The sequence below is a fragment of the Vulpes vulpes genome, chromosome 15 (assembly GCF_048418805.1).
Source record: "Vulpes vulpes isolate BD-2025 chromosome 15, VulVul3, whole genome shotgun sequence".
Lineage (NCBI taxonomy): Eukaryota > Metazoa > Chordata > Mammalia > Carnivora > Canidae > Vulpes > Vulpes vulpes.
Genome location: NC_132794.1, coordinates 96,118,191 through 96,138,126, shown reverse-complemented (window position 1 = coordinate 96,138,126; position 19,936 = coordinate 96,118,191). Strand labels below are relative to the sequence as shown.

Here is a 19,936-nt window from a genome sequence, read left to right as displayed (position 1 = left end):
GTTTACCAAGCTAGCAGGCCTTGAACCTGCATTTAAAGCCCTGTCCCTCTGCTCAAAGCCTAGCCTTTGAACGGCAGCCTTACCCTAGATCACAGATTTTGCAGGGGTGGGAGCTGCCTTACGCCAAGCAGCAGCTGTTGCACAGAGAGAGAATGCCTGGGAAGAGCAGCACAGGGCCCTAATTACCTATGGCAAGGAAAACATCTGTGTGGGAAAAGTAATGAAATTAATTCTAGAGTCTAGCAGTTGCATGCATTAATTGACGTTAATTAATGCCAAATTACAAGATACTTCCTATGGAATCGCATCATACACTCACTAGAATTGAATATGGAAAGAGTTCATCATACTTAATGCTATTACAGCAAGCCCCAAGGGGCCTAAGAGTGATTGGTCCCTCATTATGAAGTGCAGCCAATTTCTTTCTATTTCCATTAGAAGGAGAAAGAGAACAAACCAGGAGCTCTTTACCAGGGACAGGCAGCTCAAAATTGTGCATTTCCCCTTCAGCTTGCAAATTTCACTTTGAGCCACTCTAAGCAAGAAATGGTTTTAAGACCTCTTTCTGAGGCTTTCCTTGTGTCACCCAGCTGAACCTTCTGTATTTTTTTTGCCTAAGAACAGGCTCATTGCACATATTGCTCATGGTGCTCCACCTCAATATGAGTCATGGTGAGTGGAGGAAGATAAAAAGTCAATGAGTTAGAGATGATTCTCTAATTCTTGTGAAACTGATCTCACAAGCCCACTGTAGACCAAGCCCCCTCCAGGCTCTGGCTGAGAGATGGTGACCAGGGATTTGCACACAGGTTGTCTCCCTCTCTCACATCACTGCGTGTAGACTATGGTTGACATCTCATATATATCTTTTATTCATTTTTCCAGTGCAAACATACATATGTAGATATCTATATATACAACTTTCACAAAATCAGGTTGATACGCACATATTTTGGTAACCTACTTTTTAAAAACTTTTATTTTGGAATAATTTTAGGTAAACAGAAAAGTTACCAAGACAGTACAGCTTTACCTAGCTTCTCCTAATGTTTACATCTTGAACAATTAAAATCTGTTTTTTAAAACTAAGAAATTAACACTGATACAATATTAATTGTTAACCTATTTTTACTATGTGAAATATATTAAGCACTTCCCTAAATACTAGTATGCTCTTTAATAGCAAACTGTGCATGTTCTGAAGTTTTCAAAAATCATTCCTCCACTTTTGGCCATTTGCTTTTATTTCTTTATTATAAATAACACTAATGAATATTGAAATAGCTAAATCTTTTTCCTTGGGTAGAATTTTCAAAAATGAACATGAGGTCAAAAGATACCATTTTCAAGGATTTCTGATCCATATTCCCAAATTACTCCACAAAAAAATATAAATTCGCTGATCTTTTTTTTTTTTTTTTGGTATCTAGGTATATGCATTGATGCTTATTAGATCAAAGACAAAATATAATTAATAAAAATTGACCCTAACTCACTGACATTTTTCACACAACATAGAGTAGTAGAAATAAAAGCCTTGGGGCCAACCAAGTTTGAAATCCATAATGCCATTTCTATAAATCATAATCCATTTAAGCTTCATTCTCTTTATCTAAAAAATTAGTCAATATATTATATTTATGTACTGTGAAGATTAAATGTATGAAAGAAAGGTGAACATGCTTCAGAATACCTGGTACATATATGCTCAACAAATGTTAGTTTCCCCATTCTTTTACTGTCTTCCCAAATCCTTTAGATTCATAATTTCTGAATAGTTGAGTTATATAAAGTGGATCTTTATATTTTCCATCTTATGCTTCTTCAAGAACCTTTGAAAAGGAGGTTAAAGTCTTAAGAAAGAAACTCTTAGACTCCATTACAAATAAAATAAGCACTGTGTATTTATTAGGAAGTCTTCATTAGGTGGCAGTCTAAGAAATCCTGATTGGAAGTTGTATTTGTAATTTGAAGACCAAGACCTCTTAATCAAGAACCTTTGATTCAGTTTGGTTAATCATTGTTTTTATTCATTATCTCACATAAAACGCACAGAGAAAGAGCAGCTCTGGGCTCAGTACAATCAGTAACTCAGTGTCATCAGGAAATAGGTCCTTTTCATCTCTTTGCAATCTCATTATGTAAGCTCAACTGTAAGATTGGCTCCTCTATATAAAAAGAAGGCTAGAGCAGTCCTTAGCATCACATTGGGTGCAGTGTCTAGAGAGGCAGAAGAGAGTCTTCTCCTGCAGCTCTTGGTCCCTCCCCTTTAACCCCTTAAAAGACCTCCCTCCCCCTCTTATTTACTACAACAAGATTTTAATGCCCTTCCCTGAAATAACCAGTGACAAGGGCAGTTGGAAGACCTTGAATGGGTGTAGACCTAAAAGGATTAATATTTGCATATGAGCGCTTGCCAGTCACACAGAAGGAAGGACAGGCCAACAAATCCAGTACTGGCTTTTCCATCAAAGAGGCTGGGAGGAATGGATATTGGGCAGGTCACCAATGAAACATAACTGATACAGAAACACAACTGGAGTACTCAAATCCAATTTAACTAGCCTTTTAAAGGACCTACTATGAACCCCAACCTGATCTAATCATTGTGAAAGGAATAGAAATATTACCACTATTGATAACAACTAACATTTGTACACATTTGAGTTTTAGAACATTTTGCATATACATTAATTCAGTTAATTCTTAGAGCCAAACTATAAGAAAGTTGACATTAACTGGCATCTCCATTTAATGGATGAGGGTGGCAAGACAGGAAGATGAGATTATTTCTTTTGAACTATACAGCTAGTAAGTGACCAATCCAGAACTCAAGACAAGGTCTCCCAGCTGCCAGTGTCCATTGTTTCTATGACCCCAAGCTACCTTTAGAAAAATGGAAGTCCATTAAAAGTTGTAGAAGGATCTGATGGAGTGTGAAATTGTGAGGTAATTATTTTGTGTGCTATAGTGATAGGGAAGGACTGAATCACAGAAGTTGTCTTCAAGGAGAAAGATCTTGAGTTATGCCCAAAAATAAAACTATAAGAATGTTTGAAAACAGAGGTAAGTAAGAGTGAGTACATGGCTCTTCTTTAGTTTACCTCTGGAGATGGTTTCACTGGGACTAGACATCTTAAAGTATTTCAGAGCCATCCCATCCCCACAGATGGCAGTGGGATGAAGAAATATTGTAGGTAAAGCTCTCCTCTAGTCTCCTAAGACCTTATCAGCAATTACAGCAGTCATTGGTCAGATGGAGCAAATGTGCATACTGCTCCCTAGTGGTCCTCCTTCTAGAATGTAGGTTTGCCCAAGTTCCTTAGGTAAAGATGGTCCAGGAAATTTCCCCAAGGGAAGTCATTTGTGAATCCTTCCTTGTATCCAATGCAATACTATTGCCTACCCCATTTCATGTAAGTCTTCATCTCCTGATTTCCTTTAATTTGGAAAAGTGGATTTCTGTATATATCGTTATGTTCTAAAATCAAACTCATCCATTCACTCAGCATCAAATAAAAAAAGAGTAAAACAGCTTTATTTTCATTCAAAATATGTATTTCAATCAAGGGGCACAATCCAATGAGTATTTACTTATTGACCCATTACTGTCTTCAAGGAGATTATATTCTAATGGAGAAAGACAGAAATAAATAAGGAGGAGATAATTTTATATTGTGATAAATTCCATGAAGGGAATTAATAAAATTGTATGTGGTAGTAATTAAGAAAATACTAATCATGGAAGACCCTCAAAAGTAATAGTGGGCTGAAATCTAGAACTTTCTTTGTGAGCAACCTGGAGACAAGCATTTCAGACAGAGGGAGTACAAATAAAAAGTCTCTTACGTAGTAGGAAGTCTGGCACCATTTCCAAACATAGAGGAGGCCAGATTAGAAGAATCACAGATAGAAGAAGAGATTGGCATGTGGAGAAATTGGAGTGGTGGTCCTGTAGGGTTTGAATTTATTTTAAATGCAATGAGGCAAAAGGAGTTTTAAGTAAGGAAGTGACAGCTAGACAGGTCAGAATAGTTGTAGTCGAAAAACCAAGGTAGCCTCCCTGATACAATGTATTTCCACCAATAGATATCAAATCTACATAAGAGTTATTATAACTGATAGCTTACCATCTGCTGTCGAGTCTCTGGTGGCATTCAGGGTCTTAGTCTACTCATCTATAAAATGAGAACAGAGTTTTGGGCTCAGGAATCTCCTCTCTATTCTGTCTCGCTTGCAATTATTAGTAGAAGAAAAGCCTTTATCTTATATGGAATCTTCCTGTTTATAACAGTGCATTTCTTTCATGAGATGACTGGGTGATTGCATGTATGTCCATGTTTTCCTGCCTGTTGGTCAAAGGTCAGAGTGTGGAAGAAGAGCCTACAAATGCAAAATAATAATCACAAAAATCACAAGTATTAATGCCAGTTTTTAAAAATGTTTTCATTTAGGTTTGGGAGGGGAGAATTAATTAATGAGAATTTAGTATTCCGGGATGGCAAGATTTGGTGGAGGCACTGGGGCATGGTGGTGATGGTGTTGCTAGAAAGTGAGTAAAATAATAATGACACTACTATTAACAATAATAATGGTAAGAATAATGCATTTAAAGAATGTGGGGTTGGTTTAAAGACTTGGAGATGACAAGGGAAATGGAAAATGTCCACTCCGAGTCCAATACTGGGTGTATACATCCCCCCTACCCATTTTTTTTTTTTTCAGATTCACAGTACCTAACTTGCCGAATGCAGAACTGCACAGAGGCCAACAGAAATAAGCCTTTCCCAGGCTACATTGACCCAGACTCTTTGATTGTCCAGGATGATTACGTGTTTGTTCAGGTATGAAAGATCCACTTCTGCTGATTGTCTCAGACATTTCTCTTTCCCGCTTCGGTTCCTAATGCAGCCTCCTTTGCCTGCTTACACCCCTTACGAGTTAAAAAAAAAAAAAAAAAAAAAAAAGGAAAAAAAATCATCTCTTTGACAAAAGGAACATTACTGAGTGTCAAAGCTTCTATGCTCACGGAATACTAATTAGCTCCTTTGGGCAACGTCTGGAGGACTTTATCAACACGAGGTCATGGAAACACTGCGAATGGTCCGGAGGTTGTCTCAGAATGATGCACACTTCTGTTCACCCCCTCCTCTGCGTTCATGGGACCGAGCAGATGCATCAGTCTCTTCCTATCCGAACAGTCAGCCAATCAGCCTGTTCCCCAATACTCACCTTAAAAATAGAGAAATAGATGGGAACAGGAAGCTGTGGGGTAGCTGGAGGTGGTGGGAGGCAGAGGCGAGGTGGAGAGTAATCAGCCATTATTGTCATGCTCTGCCTGTGATTAGGATAAGAAATAGAGGAGATGAGATGTAGTCAGGTGGCTTTTTCACCCCTGAAGAGAGTGGGAAACCTTTTGAGGTTGAGTGGTTAGAAGAGACAGGGAGCAAGGATGCTTTGCTTCTTTTCAGCATTTAAGGAAAATTCTAGGTTTGTTTGGATAATGCTTCAGTTATTAGTTAAGTTTGGACAGACTTCACTTATTGCTTCCCATAATAAGAGTAACAAAAGTACAATTGCTAAATAGTTTATATAGTTTGTATATTTATATATGTATTTACTTATCTATATATTTATACACATGTGTACTATATATACACGCACAATTTCAATATGATTGAGACATATTCTAAACACTATTATATTTATTTGGATAAGAAATCATAATTCAGAATATTCAGTCTCATGTTTTGAGGAAGCAGATGTTCAAAATGCCCAACGTCAGCTTATGTTCTCTTAAAATGTTTCACAAATGATTATACAGACCCATACACACACATATTTCAATTTTCTTTAGGGAAATGAATAATGAGTACTCTGATAACTTCAGCACCCAATTATCAAGTGACATTAAAATGGAAGCACGTTTTGCTTCTATCTATAATTCATTTTTCTATCACTGTTTCTCCCAGGAACCTTTTCTGTTTTCTAATAATGGTTTATAATCCACAGATATGACTTACAAATGGGAATCAATTCTGCAATGAGAGTGTCATATATTTTCTACCCATGCCACTGTGAATGTGGTCCTGTAACCCATCACAGAGACTAGGAGGTTATCTGACCCCATATCGGTGAATATGATAACTTCTGGTCACCTTTTTATGAATCTGATGGACATTAGCCCAGAACATTTATTGACACAATCTAAGTATGTGAACTCTGGCTGATACTCTAACTCCATATACTTACATGGATTAAGAATAGCTACACCACCTCATAGAAATAGATAGTAGATAGGGATTGGGAAGTGGAGAGATGTGGGCAAAGGTGACAAATTTCTAGCTATTAGATGAATAACTTCTGGGGATCTGATGTAAAGCATAGTGACTATAATTAACAGCACTGTATTATATATTTGACAGTTGTTAAGATGGTAGATTTTAAATGTTATCACCATGCACAAAATATCATATTAAATGAGGAGAAAGAGGTGTTAACTAAGTTTATGGTGATAAGCATTTTGCAGTATGTATGTGTATCAAATCATATGGACATCTTAAAACTTAAATATATGTGAATAATATCTCAATGAAGCTGGAAGAAAAGAATGGCTACAAAGAGGAGAGGTTGGCAGTGCAGCCCTTGACACTACCTGCACTAAACAGTGTTCATGTTGAGATGGAGACCACACTCCTTCTTGCCCTCCCTGGCACCCACGGGGTTTGTTGGGCTATATGTGCTGGGCAGACTTGGAGGAGGTGGCTCACAGCTCTCCTCTGGGAGATAGAGCTCTTATAATGATTGTGGACCACGATCCTGGCTGGCTTTCCATCTAATGTGTCAGCAGCAGTGCCGTGTCTGAGACATACTTATGGTCATTAGTGTGACAGCATCAAATGGCATTCAATGTTCAGAGATGAGAGGCTCCAGCTCTGGGCCATTTCCTTCCTATATGGCATGGGGACCTGTTTGCACGTCCATAGTCTTGGGCTAGACAACTAGGGACTTCTGATGGACATTAAGTTAATATCCTCTGAGGCATTAAAAAAGAAGAAGAAAAAGAAAAGACACTGAAAATATTGCCTGGCTTCTGAGCCACAGTGCAAACTGAAGAATTATATTTTCATGTTATGGGTTTAGCTGGGGCCTCAGACCAACTCACATACACCGTATGAGTTGTTTTTGAATGGAACTCTAGTTCTTTACACTTGTCCACAATAGTCATTCACACTGTTGGGTTGGCAGCTAGCCCCTGCCATTCACGGCTGTTTTTTCTATGGCCTGTAACTGTTAGAGTAGCTCCTCTTACTTTTGTGTTTATGATCCAGCTGACATCAGGAGGACGGCCACATTACTACGTGTCCTACCGAAGGAATGCGTTTGCCCAAATGAAGCTGCCCAAATATGCTTTGCCTAAGGTATGACCTAAATGGATTTCTTCATTTCCATATTTTCTCCAATTCCCATATTCTTGCCTTCACCCCTTTCCCAAGGACCCTTTCAGTTTCTCATAATCATTTATCTCTTCTCATCTCCTATGACTATTTTTCAGCTTCTCTCTCTCTCTCTCTCTCTCTAATTCTTGCCATAAAGGCATCTGAATAGATTAACTGATTTGCTTTTACTTTTCAGTAGTAAAGATTTTCAAGTAGAAGGTATGGGTATTCTATCAAGGCAAAAAATAGGCTTTGGATACACATTATATCAGTAAAACAGGTGTAATACATTTCTATTTCATTTTATTGTTAATTATTGAGAGGTGGTGCATCTATGTGGCATCCAACTTTTGCCTTTTCTCTCAGTAGGATTTATGAGACTCTTTGACTTAGTTCTGAGGCACAGCTAATTTTTTGGACTTCCCCAAAGACCTACTCCTTTGAAAATAATGACAGACGAAAGTTAAAGACCCTCTCAACTGCTGACATCCCTGAGCTGTCTTTCCAGAAACACTGAAGAACTGCGTTAATACGGAGCGCCACCTAGTGGAGGTCAAACTGACTTGGTAGCTCAAAGCTGTGTATTTGTGGTCTGAAATAGTTAATATATTGTGCCTTATCTTAGAACAAGGGAGGTATATATGGCTGTAGGAGAGGGACAGTGTAGGCTTAAATATAGCTGTAGCTCAGCTTTGAAACCTTTGGGTTGGACAAAGAGCATAGAGAACTTTTTTTTTTTTGATTGAATGTTCATGACTCCTTATCTTGTGTATTTATCCATAACTTCGTAGTATGCTGTCCTGGACCAACACCAGCTAGCTGCCTGAAAATCATGTGATAGATATAAAACAAGGGCTTCACAGGTCTCCTCTTCCAGGAGAGCCAATGGTCACCAGTTGCTCTGGCCTTGCCAGGCAGAGTTCTCTTTCTTGGCCATCACTCTGCCCCTAAGCCTAGCACTAGTAAGGTAGGCTGAGATGCCAGCTCATTCAAGATAGTAACACACATTAAATTGCACTGTTGACTCCAAAGGAGGATATCCATGATAGAAGTTACTATTTTCAGCCACTAAGAGATTAATGACAGTGGCAATTGCCCAGAACTACATGTCTATGATTGTATACATTTAAATGCTCCCTGTTCTTGATTCAGTTTAAAATGTTTTCCAAAAAGACAAGCACTTACAACTTTGGAGTTGTGCCTTAGATGATAATTGGGTAAAGTCCATATGTAAAGCTAAATTTGAGTGTTGTTAAAATTACCCTGGATAATCTTTTAGGAAAGCCCATGAGGGACATGATCATGCCTTCTCAGTAAGTCCAACAGAGCCATTTTGCCCCCCCCCCCTTGAGTGCTGAAATAAATTACTATTTCTTTGATTGATCAGTAAATGCAATAGTTTAGCTTGCAAGATTTATACCTTTAAAAACAAGAATTAAAGTCAATGCAGGGAGATGCTCTTGCTCAAGAGGCATGTGGGAATTGAGACCCAATCAGGAAGCAGCAGATCTGAGTCACTCTTCTTGTGCTCTCTCCTGGGAATATACTCTTTGTGTGGAATAAGTCCCAGCTAAACCAAATGCTGTTCATAACCTAACTGAGGCTAACACTCAAGTCTCCTGAGCTCCTAAACTGGCATCCTTTGTATTATACTTTTCTTCTCTTGAAAGAAATTAATAGCTTAATTAAGATAGCAGATTCCCCCCCCCCCCCCATACACACACACACACACACACACAGATGTTGATATACTGCAGGGCCGTCAAAAAGTCCCATGGACTTAAGGAGCCCTGGAAATGGCCATTTAAAACCAAAGAAACATCTTTGGATCTGTTACTGGAGTGTTAGGAAACACATACTTTGCATTGCTTGTTCATAACCATCACACAGATCACTGTCGACATTTGCCCTCAGTAACATCCAGCCAGTCTGGAAGGAAAAGTTGTACTTTGAGCCTGAATCAGCTGTCTGTACCCTCCCCTTTCTATACCAGATGAGCATCCTCCATTACTAGTTTCATCCCAGGTATGAGGGTAGAATGCAATGATTAATTTCGCTTGTCCCCAGAAAAATAGGAGCCAGTAGAGCAAATGAATGTATTATGTGATCCAAACAAGTGTATATTATTTAAGGCAATGAGATGCCTTATTACAATGCCATTACACCTTCAAAGAATAGCCCCAGCTTGGGTGGAGTTATCTGCCAGAAAGGTGCCTGTAGTTCCATGGCCTTCTATCAAAGCCAGGACTGCCTTAGCTGGAAAGCTTCGTGCCCACCAAAGGAATTAAGACAAACCACAGTTTCATCTTCAAATTTTCTGTAATCATCCACTGCCATTGTATCAACTCTTGAAAGACCATGGTTACCTTGAGCTGTGTTTAAAAAAAAAATAATGATAATGATAATATGGTACCGCTGCCTAGAGAGGGGGATGGGGAGACTTTAATGCCGCTGCTGCTGTTAAAAGCACGAGGCCCCCAGACTGGGAGTCCTGGTGACAGTTTCCTTCCCTTAACTTATTTGGAGCTTGTTCTGAGCTACTCAAGGGAGATGAATGAGGCAATACATATGAAAGTGCTTTGAGCATTTTGGAGGACAGATACTCTATAAAAGCAAGGTAATATTATTATCAGTATGGATCTAGTTGTCTGTGTGGTGGGGGATCGATGGGAACAGGGGCGTGGGTGGTGCAGAGGCTGACAGCAGGAGGCCCAGATTCCAGCCCTGCATCTGTCGCTAACCTGCTTTGAAGCCTTAGACTGGTTTATCAATTTCTCTTTCTCTGTTTTTTGTCTGTTGGTTGTTTTGGTTTTGGTTTTTACATTTTTTAAATTAAAGTAAACATTACTCTGAATATAATTTCCTTGGAGATGCCTCACAAAAGTTTGGTTCTATGATCAAATAAGCTTAAGAAAAAAATAAGCTCCATTCTATGTCTCTTGCCTCAAGAGTATCGGTAGGTCACTGGTGTCAAAAGCTCTAGGATGTCCTGTGAGCAAGAAAACTATATAATTCAGCATTAATCAAAGCTTTTTACAAAGGGATCCATTAAAAAAAAAAAAGTCTATTAGAATCCATCAATGCTGGTGTCCTATGGAACAGATTTTGGAAAGCACTCTAGTAAAAGATTCCAAAGGTCACTTCTCATTTTAAAATTTTGTGTCTTAGTAAAAATATTCAACATAAAGTGTCACTCTGTGTAGAAAGAGCACATTTTCCTGATGGAGAACAATGTAGACAAGAAGAAGAAAGAAAGATGACATTTAAACATGTCAGATCTTTCAATTAAGATATCTGAGACCAACATTTTTTAAGTCTCTACAATGTAATTAGATTATATGGAGAGAGAGATCTGATCTTGGCCCTTATCTAGAAATGGCCATTTGAATCTGTTATTGTTACTCAAGTAGTTCTCTAAGTGACCTTGAAGCCCTGTGTTTTGGTTCCAAAACTACAAAATAAAGATTTATATGAGTTGGGATAATATAGTTGATGCACTCTTGTCCCTAGCATTTATTAAGATATCTGTGGTGACCTGGACTTCAAAGGTTCACCAGTGCACAAACTCATTCCAAAGGCACAGAGGTGGGCAATAGGTATGTTGTCCATGATCTGTGGTTAAATATGGGGGCCAGATCTGTGCTTAAATATTTTAACTTGAATTCAGGGAAGATACTGCATCCTACTGGTGGGGGAATGTGAATTGAAAGCAGTTATTTAAGGATTTTAAATGCCAGAATAAGGATTTGGGTCTTTGTCCTTTAGGAAGTGGGGACCCATAGAAAGTTTGGCCCTCAGTTGAATGGCCCTTGGGCTAATTTCTATAGCTAATTCCCTCTGTTAGAAAGAAGCAAAATACTTGCATGAACTATTTCTTATTAGGTATACTAGCCAGTCCCCCAACATTTGCAGTGAACAGAAAGGCCATATGACTCTTGCTTAATCAACAAAGGGGATTTAAGGGCTTATGTAACTGAAAATAAGTAGCGTGGATGGAACAGATACTCTGTGCCAGGCACTATTATAATGCTTAATCACTTACACCTAGTAAGTGATTTAATCCTCACAACTCCACGGAGGGCATACTGCTATCCATTTTGCAGGTAGAAATTCTGAGGCACAGAGTTTAGTTCACATAGCTATGTTGCAGAGGTAGTTTGACTTCAAGGTCCATTCTTTTAACCATTGTGTTCTACTGTTCTCTCTAACTGAAAGGTTTACAGGTGCGGCAGGCTTCTTAGTTGTCCACAAAGACCCAAAAGCATTCACAGAATGTGGCCTATTTCCCTTTTGAGCCTATTTTCTTCAGGACAATGCATCCCTTGCCTCCCCTGCCTCCCCTCCAAGATATGTCTCCATCAGATCTGGACTTTTTTTTTTTTTAACTTTTTGATAATATTGGTATCATTCTAGAATTATGTCTTCTTGACTTTATGTTGCATACCCAACACTGATCCAACCAGTGTGGTCAAGGATATTGAATATCCCGAATGCTAGGCCAACAAGCTTTTCTGGTGCTGAGGATAGAAAAAAGTAGCAAAGACTAAGTACAGGGAGGAAATTTGTCTGAGAGTCATAAGGGTGTTTTTCAAAGAACATCAACTACCATTATTAGAAGAAATGGAAATAGATGTTTGGCTGATATAAGCAATGGCCAACTTCCATACCAAACATAAGTTTACATTATTGATCCACATTGAATTAATGGGAAGGATTCATTTTTGGCCTCCCACTCTGTATTCTTTTTATAAAATTATTACCAAACACTAAAGTATGGCACATAAGACCCAAGTAGGGGTGAGGAATATAAAACTCTTTGGATAAAGACTTCTTCCTTCTGGGATCATAGGAGTTCACTGTGATCATGGTAAAGGAGGAAAAGACTTGTTCCTGTGTGTTTAGAGCAGGTTCCAACCTGAATTACTGATTGTTGGGTTGAGAGAACACGGACATGTATTACAATGAGAAATTTAGGTTAGAAGTTAGGTAGAACTTTCTAGCACTGAAATTCTTGCCAAAGAAGATTGAAAGATCTCTTGAAGCTTTTCAAGGGTGGAGGATGATCCATCTGTGAAGATTTGAGTACTAAGCTACACATGGGCTAAGAAACTTTCCTTATTGCTCTTCTTTCTTTGTGTTTACATGTAATTCTGTTGTATGTTTTGTTTTGATTTCTGGTTTTTGAAAGTTATACCAGTGTCTACTGCCTTGAGCAAAGGCAGTAGACGGCTGCCAAAGCATATGCACAGAAGACAACAAGCCTTGGTCTGTGTTATCCTCCCTGCCAGACATCCACTTCTCTGGAGTTTTGATGGGGAAGAAAGGATTTGGACTCATCCCCTGCCTCCTCCACTCCCCCACACCTGCTCACTGCCTCCACGTTACCTTTGCCTTGTTTTTATCTCCAGGACTACCAGAGTCTGAAAGCAGGCTACTTTTTCCCTCTCTCACTTAAGGTTTCCTGCTAAACTTCTCAGAGTAAAGGTTTAGATAAACCACTAAGTCCTTGAACACTTATTGACCTGAAAGATTAGTGCTTTGGGGTTCTCAGGTGTTTTCCTCAAGGGCTTCTGGGAGGTGCTGAGCCTGGGGGAATGGTTTGGAAACTTTAATGTGCATATGAATCACACAAAGATTGTATTTAAATGCAGATTTTTGATTCAATAAGTGAGGCCTGAGATTCTGTGTATCTGACAAGCTTTCAGGGCCACGGGTGATTGCAGGTGATTCAATAAGTGAGGCCTGAGATTCTGTGTATCTGACAAGCTTGCAGGGCCACATTGGTGGCCCATGGACCACACTGAGAGATGCAGGACTTGTTGGTTTTCTCTCTCTCTTTCTCCAACTTTTCCTCATTTCTGCCCCACATAAGCTTTCTGAACATGTACCATGTTTGTGCCTGGCAAGTCTATGAGGATGACTGATTCTCCAAAGTCATACACACTTGAAAGTATTCTTCAGTTATCTAATGAGGTAACTAAATTATAAGCGAGCTACCAAGCATCTCTCTGCCCTATTTTCTCATGATCTTACTGCCTAACCCTACATATAACAAAGGAAATATATGATTAACACTTTCCTTATTAATTATTATTTCACAAATATGCAAAAGGAAAATTTTTCACCTTCCGTGACAGTGCCTTAAGAGCCTTGTCTGGTATTCTTCACGAGATTCTGCTCTCTTTGGACATATGCCATGTTAATGTACGAACCTCATCATCCTTTTCACTTCTCTTTGTCCTCAGGACATGCATGTCATCAGCACAGATGAGAATCAAGTGTTTGCAGCGGTTCAAGAATGGAACCAGAATGACACATACAACCTCTATATCTCAGACACCCGTGGGGTCTATTTCACGCTGGCCTTGGAGAATGTTCAGAGCAGCAGAGGTCCAGAGGGCAACATCATGATCGACCTCTATGAGGTATGTCACGAAGTGTGTGTGGTCCTGAGCCACTGCAATGTCTGGGCTGGCAGGTGAAGGCCTGCCTTTGGCCATTGCCTCCATCATTTTAAGTCCAATTCCTTATGTGGCCTCATTTCATTTGGGGGAGGCGAGGATTTGTAGAACATTTTTATTGGTTAAGTTACAATCCACACACCACCTCTGGGAGGCATCCTTTTTTGATGAAATCCACAAGCCATGATGTCTCGGGACCTGGAGAGAGTGAGCAAACAGGGTGTCATAGTGTGAGCAAAGGGCCAGTGAGGATGAGGGAGACATCTTTGCATTGCACTAGAAGATGCTCCCATTGGACCTTTCTTTTCTTTTCTTTTTTTTTTTTTTTTAGGGAATTTAACTTGTCTATCACTTAATATTCTCACATAATTATTTTCCTAAGCCATTGGACCTTTCTAACCTGATAACTTTCACTGATTAATTATCATCTCCTCAGATGGCCAGTGAGTGAGAGCCAAGTGTTAGGTCTTTCTATCCTAAATGGGAAGGGGGGAGGCAGAGACAAAAAAAACCAACTTCCCTAAACAACTGTGGACCTTTGTTTCTCAAAATGACCAGGATACAAAATAAAATCATTTATGTTAGAACGGTTAGCTTTCATAACAAATGCCATTTAAAGCACAGCTAGGGAGAAAGAAAGCTGCTGTTTGAGGATGGATTTTAGCCATTTGTCAGTCTTATCTTGCACTCTGAAGGATTTATAATGGGTTATAATGAGCCATTACAAAATGTATTCAGAATTTGGGAAATGCACTCATTTACTTATATCCTATCTGGAAAAAAAACATCTAAAACCGATTCAAATATGTACAGTCCTAATGATACTATCTTTTGGTTGATTATAAGTTCATAAAGTCAGGAAGTTGTTTATATAACTAGAAGCAAGGGAATTATATTGAAGAAAGGAACCAATTTAATTTAATAATTTAAACCTCTTATTGTAATTCCATTTAATGTTATCAACTCCCCCCTTCTCCTTTAGGAGCTCTTGGGGATTATCTTCTAGTATCTAAACTTCTTTGTATATATAAAGTTATATTAACAAACTTATATGCTCCATTCAAAGCCCAAACTAGCATTAGACATAGTCTGTATGTATGTATTTAGAAAAATCTACTGCAAACTTTTTTTACACATTCACAAGGTTTTTCCACTCTTTTTCTGTCCAGGTTCTAGATAAATATAGTAGTATCATATATCTCAGCCTCAAACTGAACATGTATTCTGGAAAACATTTACATATTCTGGTGATTTAGTTTCAAATTTATGTTGGATAAAATTGTGATTTACAGTATAAATTTTGGAGTCAGGCTGCCTGGATTTAAATCCTTGCTACACCAGATGTATGTGTTCTAGAGACAAAGCCAAGAATTTCCAAGCCTCAGTTTCCTTGTTTAAAATATGGAGCTATACATGGTATCTACTTGATAGAATTTCTGAGGATTACTTGTTAATCTTCTTACCGTATGTATTATGAACAGTGCCAGTAATGCATCAGTGCTCAACAAATTATAGATAGCATAATTAATATTATATTCCAATAAGGTTAAGCCCCAATATAATGTTCTATTCTTATAGTCTTAAAATCTACCCACATTGTTTAAATATCCAACACACTTCCAATATTTTGGATCTCTGTTTCTTCCTGTATTGCACTTAGCATGGCCATAGGACATCGTTTAATGCCAACTAGTCATCTTGTTATAAACAAGTGTAAATTGCCATGCTTCTTTCCTCATTTGTAAATGTCATACAAACATTTAAATTTTAAGCATTCTGTTGAAATTCCATGTGTTTTTGCGCCATATCCCAGCACTTAGAATGGAAATATCTTGCTTCAAGAGTCTGATAAGTCAAAGCAGCTGCCCCAGATCAATCACCTGGTTTGCTACCTTGGCCTTGACTCTGTCCTTGTTCTCCCAAAAACATTTTCTGATTTTCAGGTTGCATTTTTCTTTTTGGGAGATAAACTTTGTTTTCTGCCAAAACAAAGACCATTCTAATTAGTCCCTTGATGGTAAAAGAGATGACATATTTGGGCAGGAACGATTTTGCAATGTTCTGTTATATACACCTGTTTCCATGAATGGTTTTCTGAATTCAGACATTGCTAACAGGTATGGAATGAGAAGAGGAAAAAGGGTGACTTCTGGACATGGCAAATCATTCCTTGGTTAATCCTTGTGTTTTTCCTTTTATGTCTCTCTTGCAGTTGAGTATCTGTAGGGAAACTGTTGGCTCTTATTATCATCACTATAAGCAGTGGTGTGACTGCATTATGTAAAGGTGTTCTGCATCCCAGGACCCCGGAAGAAGAGTCTTTGGTTTTATTAGCCTGACAGTTTGCAGCAACTTGAATTGAAATTGATGTGATCAGAACGGCGGTGCCGTATCTGCTGATTACCTAGATAGAAAGAGTATTGGCTGACATGGAACCTGGCACAAATGTTCCTTAAATCTGATTGTTCTGGCTAGCAGGAATCTGAAAGCCATCCAGCATGAATTTCCCAGTAGAATTGCAATGAATGATGAGTGCTTAGAGATAAATGAAAAGTAAGAAAATCCATAAATGAATTAATAAGGAGCATAGATGAGCAACATATGAGGTAGGAGTGACAAAGATAGAATATATGGAGTGCATGTCTGCTCATATTTAGGGATGACTGAGGGGGGTGGTGTGAGTTCTTTGCTTGTATGCTTCTGCATGCCAATTACCTGTCATTCTTGTGTGTTCTTTAAGCTGTTGTGGTAGAGGCAGACTGTGTAATATAATACATAATGGTGTGAGTCTGTATATCAAGGATATGTATTGTTGATGAGTCTTTGTGGGAAATCCCAAAGGAAGCACATTTCTCATTAAATTCAATAATTTTGTTCACATCACACTTTGGAACTTTACAACAAATATGGCTCTCTCTGCCCTAGAAGTACTTGTATGTATGTAATAACATAGGGAATGTTGGGGACAAAGTGTTTAGTGACCATCTTACATGGTTTAATTATTGAAATACCAGAGTACTTTGTTCAGTGTCGTTTGGTCACTGAACATGGACCACATTGAAAGAGTTAAGAAATGTGAGCCAAGAAAGGTGGCCAAAGAGCAAAAATGCTGGATAGTGATTTTTGTTGATGAGAGATTATAATAACAATATATAAAATTGTGGGTGCCAGTATGTGCTAGGCATTGTGTAAAGAGCCTTCCATAATTATCTCATTCAATCCTATAATAACTTTATGATACTGGGACTCTAATTACTTCCACTTTAAACATAAGTAAATGGACTCAGAAAATGCTACCATTTTTTCAAGATTATAAAGCTAGTAAGTGGCAGATTTAGTATCTAAATACTAGAGTATGCAAACTCTTAACAACAAACTATTGGTGTCTCTGGAAAGATTTGGGCTTGTATTTGATCGTGGTCCAGTAATAGCCCTAAGACTGAAGGCCATTGAAGGACAGGATAAATAGTATTAGACTTTACCTAAAAGTAGAAGAAACCAGACAAGAAAAAGAAAACAGTCTTGGCAAGAAGCCAACATAAACATAATCCACAAATGATCGTTCTGGACCTATTCACCACCTTCTGACCCAAGTCCTAAGTCTGCATTTACAGCTAAATTCAGGCAGTGCTATCATTGTGCCTCCCAATTTTGTCTGGTGGATGTGTTTTCATAAGAGAAGCCTAGAAACAAGCATCCTAAAATTCTGTCATTCCTGAATAGCACAAATGCTCCAATGGCATCACGTGGGATGGGTAACAGAAGACAGCACGCCTGATGGTACCCAGAGAAAAGGAGACAATGATGAGTGTGTCTGAGACGTGTGATTCCTAGTGTTTTTGTCTGGTGTGGATGATGAGAGGGGGTCTGACAGCTTTGGACAATATCCTCCCTCCTCTGGGAAGGGAATATTAATTAATGATGATGAATAGCACTTTGGCTTAATGGACAATGACAGTTCACCCCAGCCAAGTGGAGGGTTGTGATGGGAGTGAAGCCACTTGGTTGGAAAATTCGGAATGCACAGAATGTGCACATACATGAATAAGCACAGTGGGCATCATGGAAGACATAACCAATGAGCAGTGCATGTTTAGTTACACACATCGTGTCTTCTGCATGTTACGAGTTCCCCCTCTTTAAAAGATAAAGCTCAACAGTTGTGATGATGTACTTACACCTTGATTTCTTGGGGGAAGGTGCCTCTTACAATCCCACCATAGGAGGTAGAGAAGAAAAATGCTCTCCATTCCAGGGCATGTTTCTTATAGGATGTAGAATGTACCATTGAATTACATTTAAGTTTATTCTCTCTGTAGGAGAGGAATGCAAGGGAAGAAATAGGGAAGAAAATAACACCTGGACATTTTAGAGGGAGTGGTCTCCTTGACTGCAGAGGTACCCCTGGCCCCTCTCCCTCTGAGTATGTGTCTCTTCTGGCTGCGATCCTCTCTTTAGAACAGAAAAATATCCTATGCCCAGTACCGAAAGAAATTATGGTCACAGATATATTCTCTTTCTTGCCATACTTATTGATTCATAATTTTTATTATCTTCAAATTTTGACACTTTGGATTTGTAATTGAAGTCTGAGTAATATTCCATTGTATACATAAACCACATCTTCTTTATCCATTCATCTTTCGATGGACACCGAGGTCTGAGATCAAGAGGGTAAGAGGGATCATCTGTCAATTAGCAGTAGAGTCAGAAACAAGCAGAAACTCTTGTTCAGGGGTCTTCCCAGCTTAGCCTCTGCATGGAGGATACGAAAGAAAGATTGGGACAGATGAGCACCCTCTAGAGATGCATATAAAAAAAAGGAAGTGAATAGGTAGAGACATATCAGCATGTTATCCAAGGGAATGGGAGATAGCCCATGTGAACAAGGGGAGTAAAATAAAAGAGAAGAGGGTGACACTCTGAAGCTATCATCCTAGGGCACAGTAAGTGTGCTGATGTGCTTTGTGTTGGCCTGAGCTCTGAGCTGTAACACTTCATGTTTAACATCTAACCAAAATGTTATTTTGGCTCATATGAGATTAGAGAATAAGAAATAATAACTAATTAGCTTTGAGGCTTCTGGAATCAAACTCCCCATAAGAGAGGCAAAGAAAAATAAGTGGCTTCTTAACACCCTCAGCATTTTTCTGAAGAATTCAGAAAGGTAAAAATGGTAACAGGTCTTTCCCCCAAAAGAAGACAAACTCACAACAGTAAGATGTGTTATTCCCATAGAAGTACCTTCCTCAAAATCTGTGTCACTGTGAATATCTTCCTGAGGACTATTACTTTTTCCAGTCCTGTGCCATCTCTTAGCCCCCGCTCCATTCCACACAAATATGCACATAGAGTGAATACTGAGGGAGGTTATCTGGTAACATAAACGTCCCCCATCCTCAATGGAACCCCAGACCTTATACCTATGTATACACATATATGTGCACACACATTCCACATATGGGGCACTGATGCTGCTCCTTGATTTCCAAAGTTACATACAAAGTAAGAAGCTAGAAGTTTCAAGACATATCAGGTGAGACCTCACAAAAAAAAAACCCTTGAGGGAAGTGCCTTGTGCATAGAGGTGCACCATGACACAAAGATGAGCTTCTCAGGCCTGGAGCAAAAGGAGCAGCTGATGGCACAGAAAACTTAGGAGCAGGGGTGACCATCTTTGCAGACCAGACCAAAAAAAGCAAGAAAAATAAAAAGCCACCACAAATGGGATTTTCACAGATAAAGTGCCTTGGCCGCAAAAGGAAAATAAGCAGACCCATGCCAGCTCATCCCCTATTGTCACACATTGCCTCCTCAGCTTTGGCAAGTTTTTATTCCCCAAGATAAACCTGAAGGCCAAGCTGCCAAAGATGAATTACAAAGCGCAGCTCTATGCTCAAGTGGCATTTGATAATGCCAAGCAGCCAGGGCCAGTAAAGTCACAGCTTCTGCAAATCAAATGAACCAGCTCCTAAACACGTATAACCCTGCTCTGACACACTTGCCAAAAGAGGGAGAGGGCAGGAAGGAAAATGG

The 19,936-nt window shown here is 39.0% G+C and overlaps 1 protein-coding gene across 5 annotated transcripts in view; it reads left to right on the top strand.

The window, feature by feature from the left end:
* The window catches only part of SORCS1 (sortilin related VPS10 domain containing receptor 1), a 495,737-nt gene that overhangs the window by 370,854 nt on the left and 104,947 nt on the right, over positions 1-19,936 (top strand). For all 5 annotated transcript variants that reach the window (XM_072739948.1, XM_072739950.1, XM_072739949.1 and 2 more), the window contains exons 7-9: positions 4,726-4,844; positions 7,332-7,421; positions 13,685-13,864. In XM_072739948.1, the coding sequence (XP_072596049.1) occupies positions 4,726-4,844; positions 7,332-7,421; positions 13,685-13,864 (389 nt within the window). The remainder of the gene's footprint in view (positions 1-4,725; positions 4,845-7,331; positions 7,422-13,684; positions 13,865-19,936) is intronic.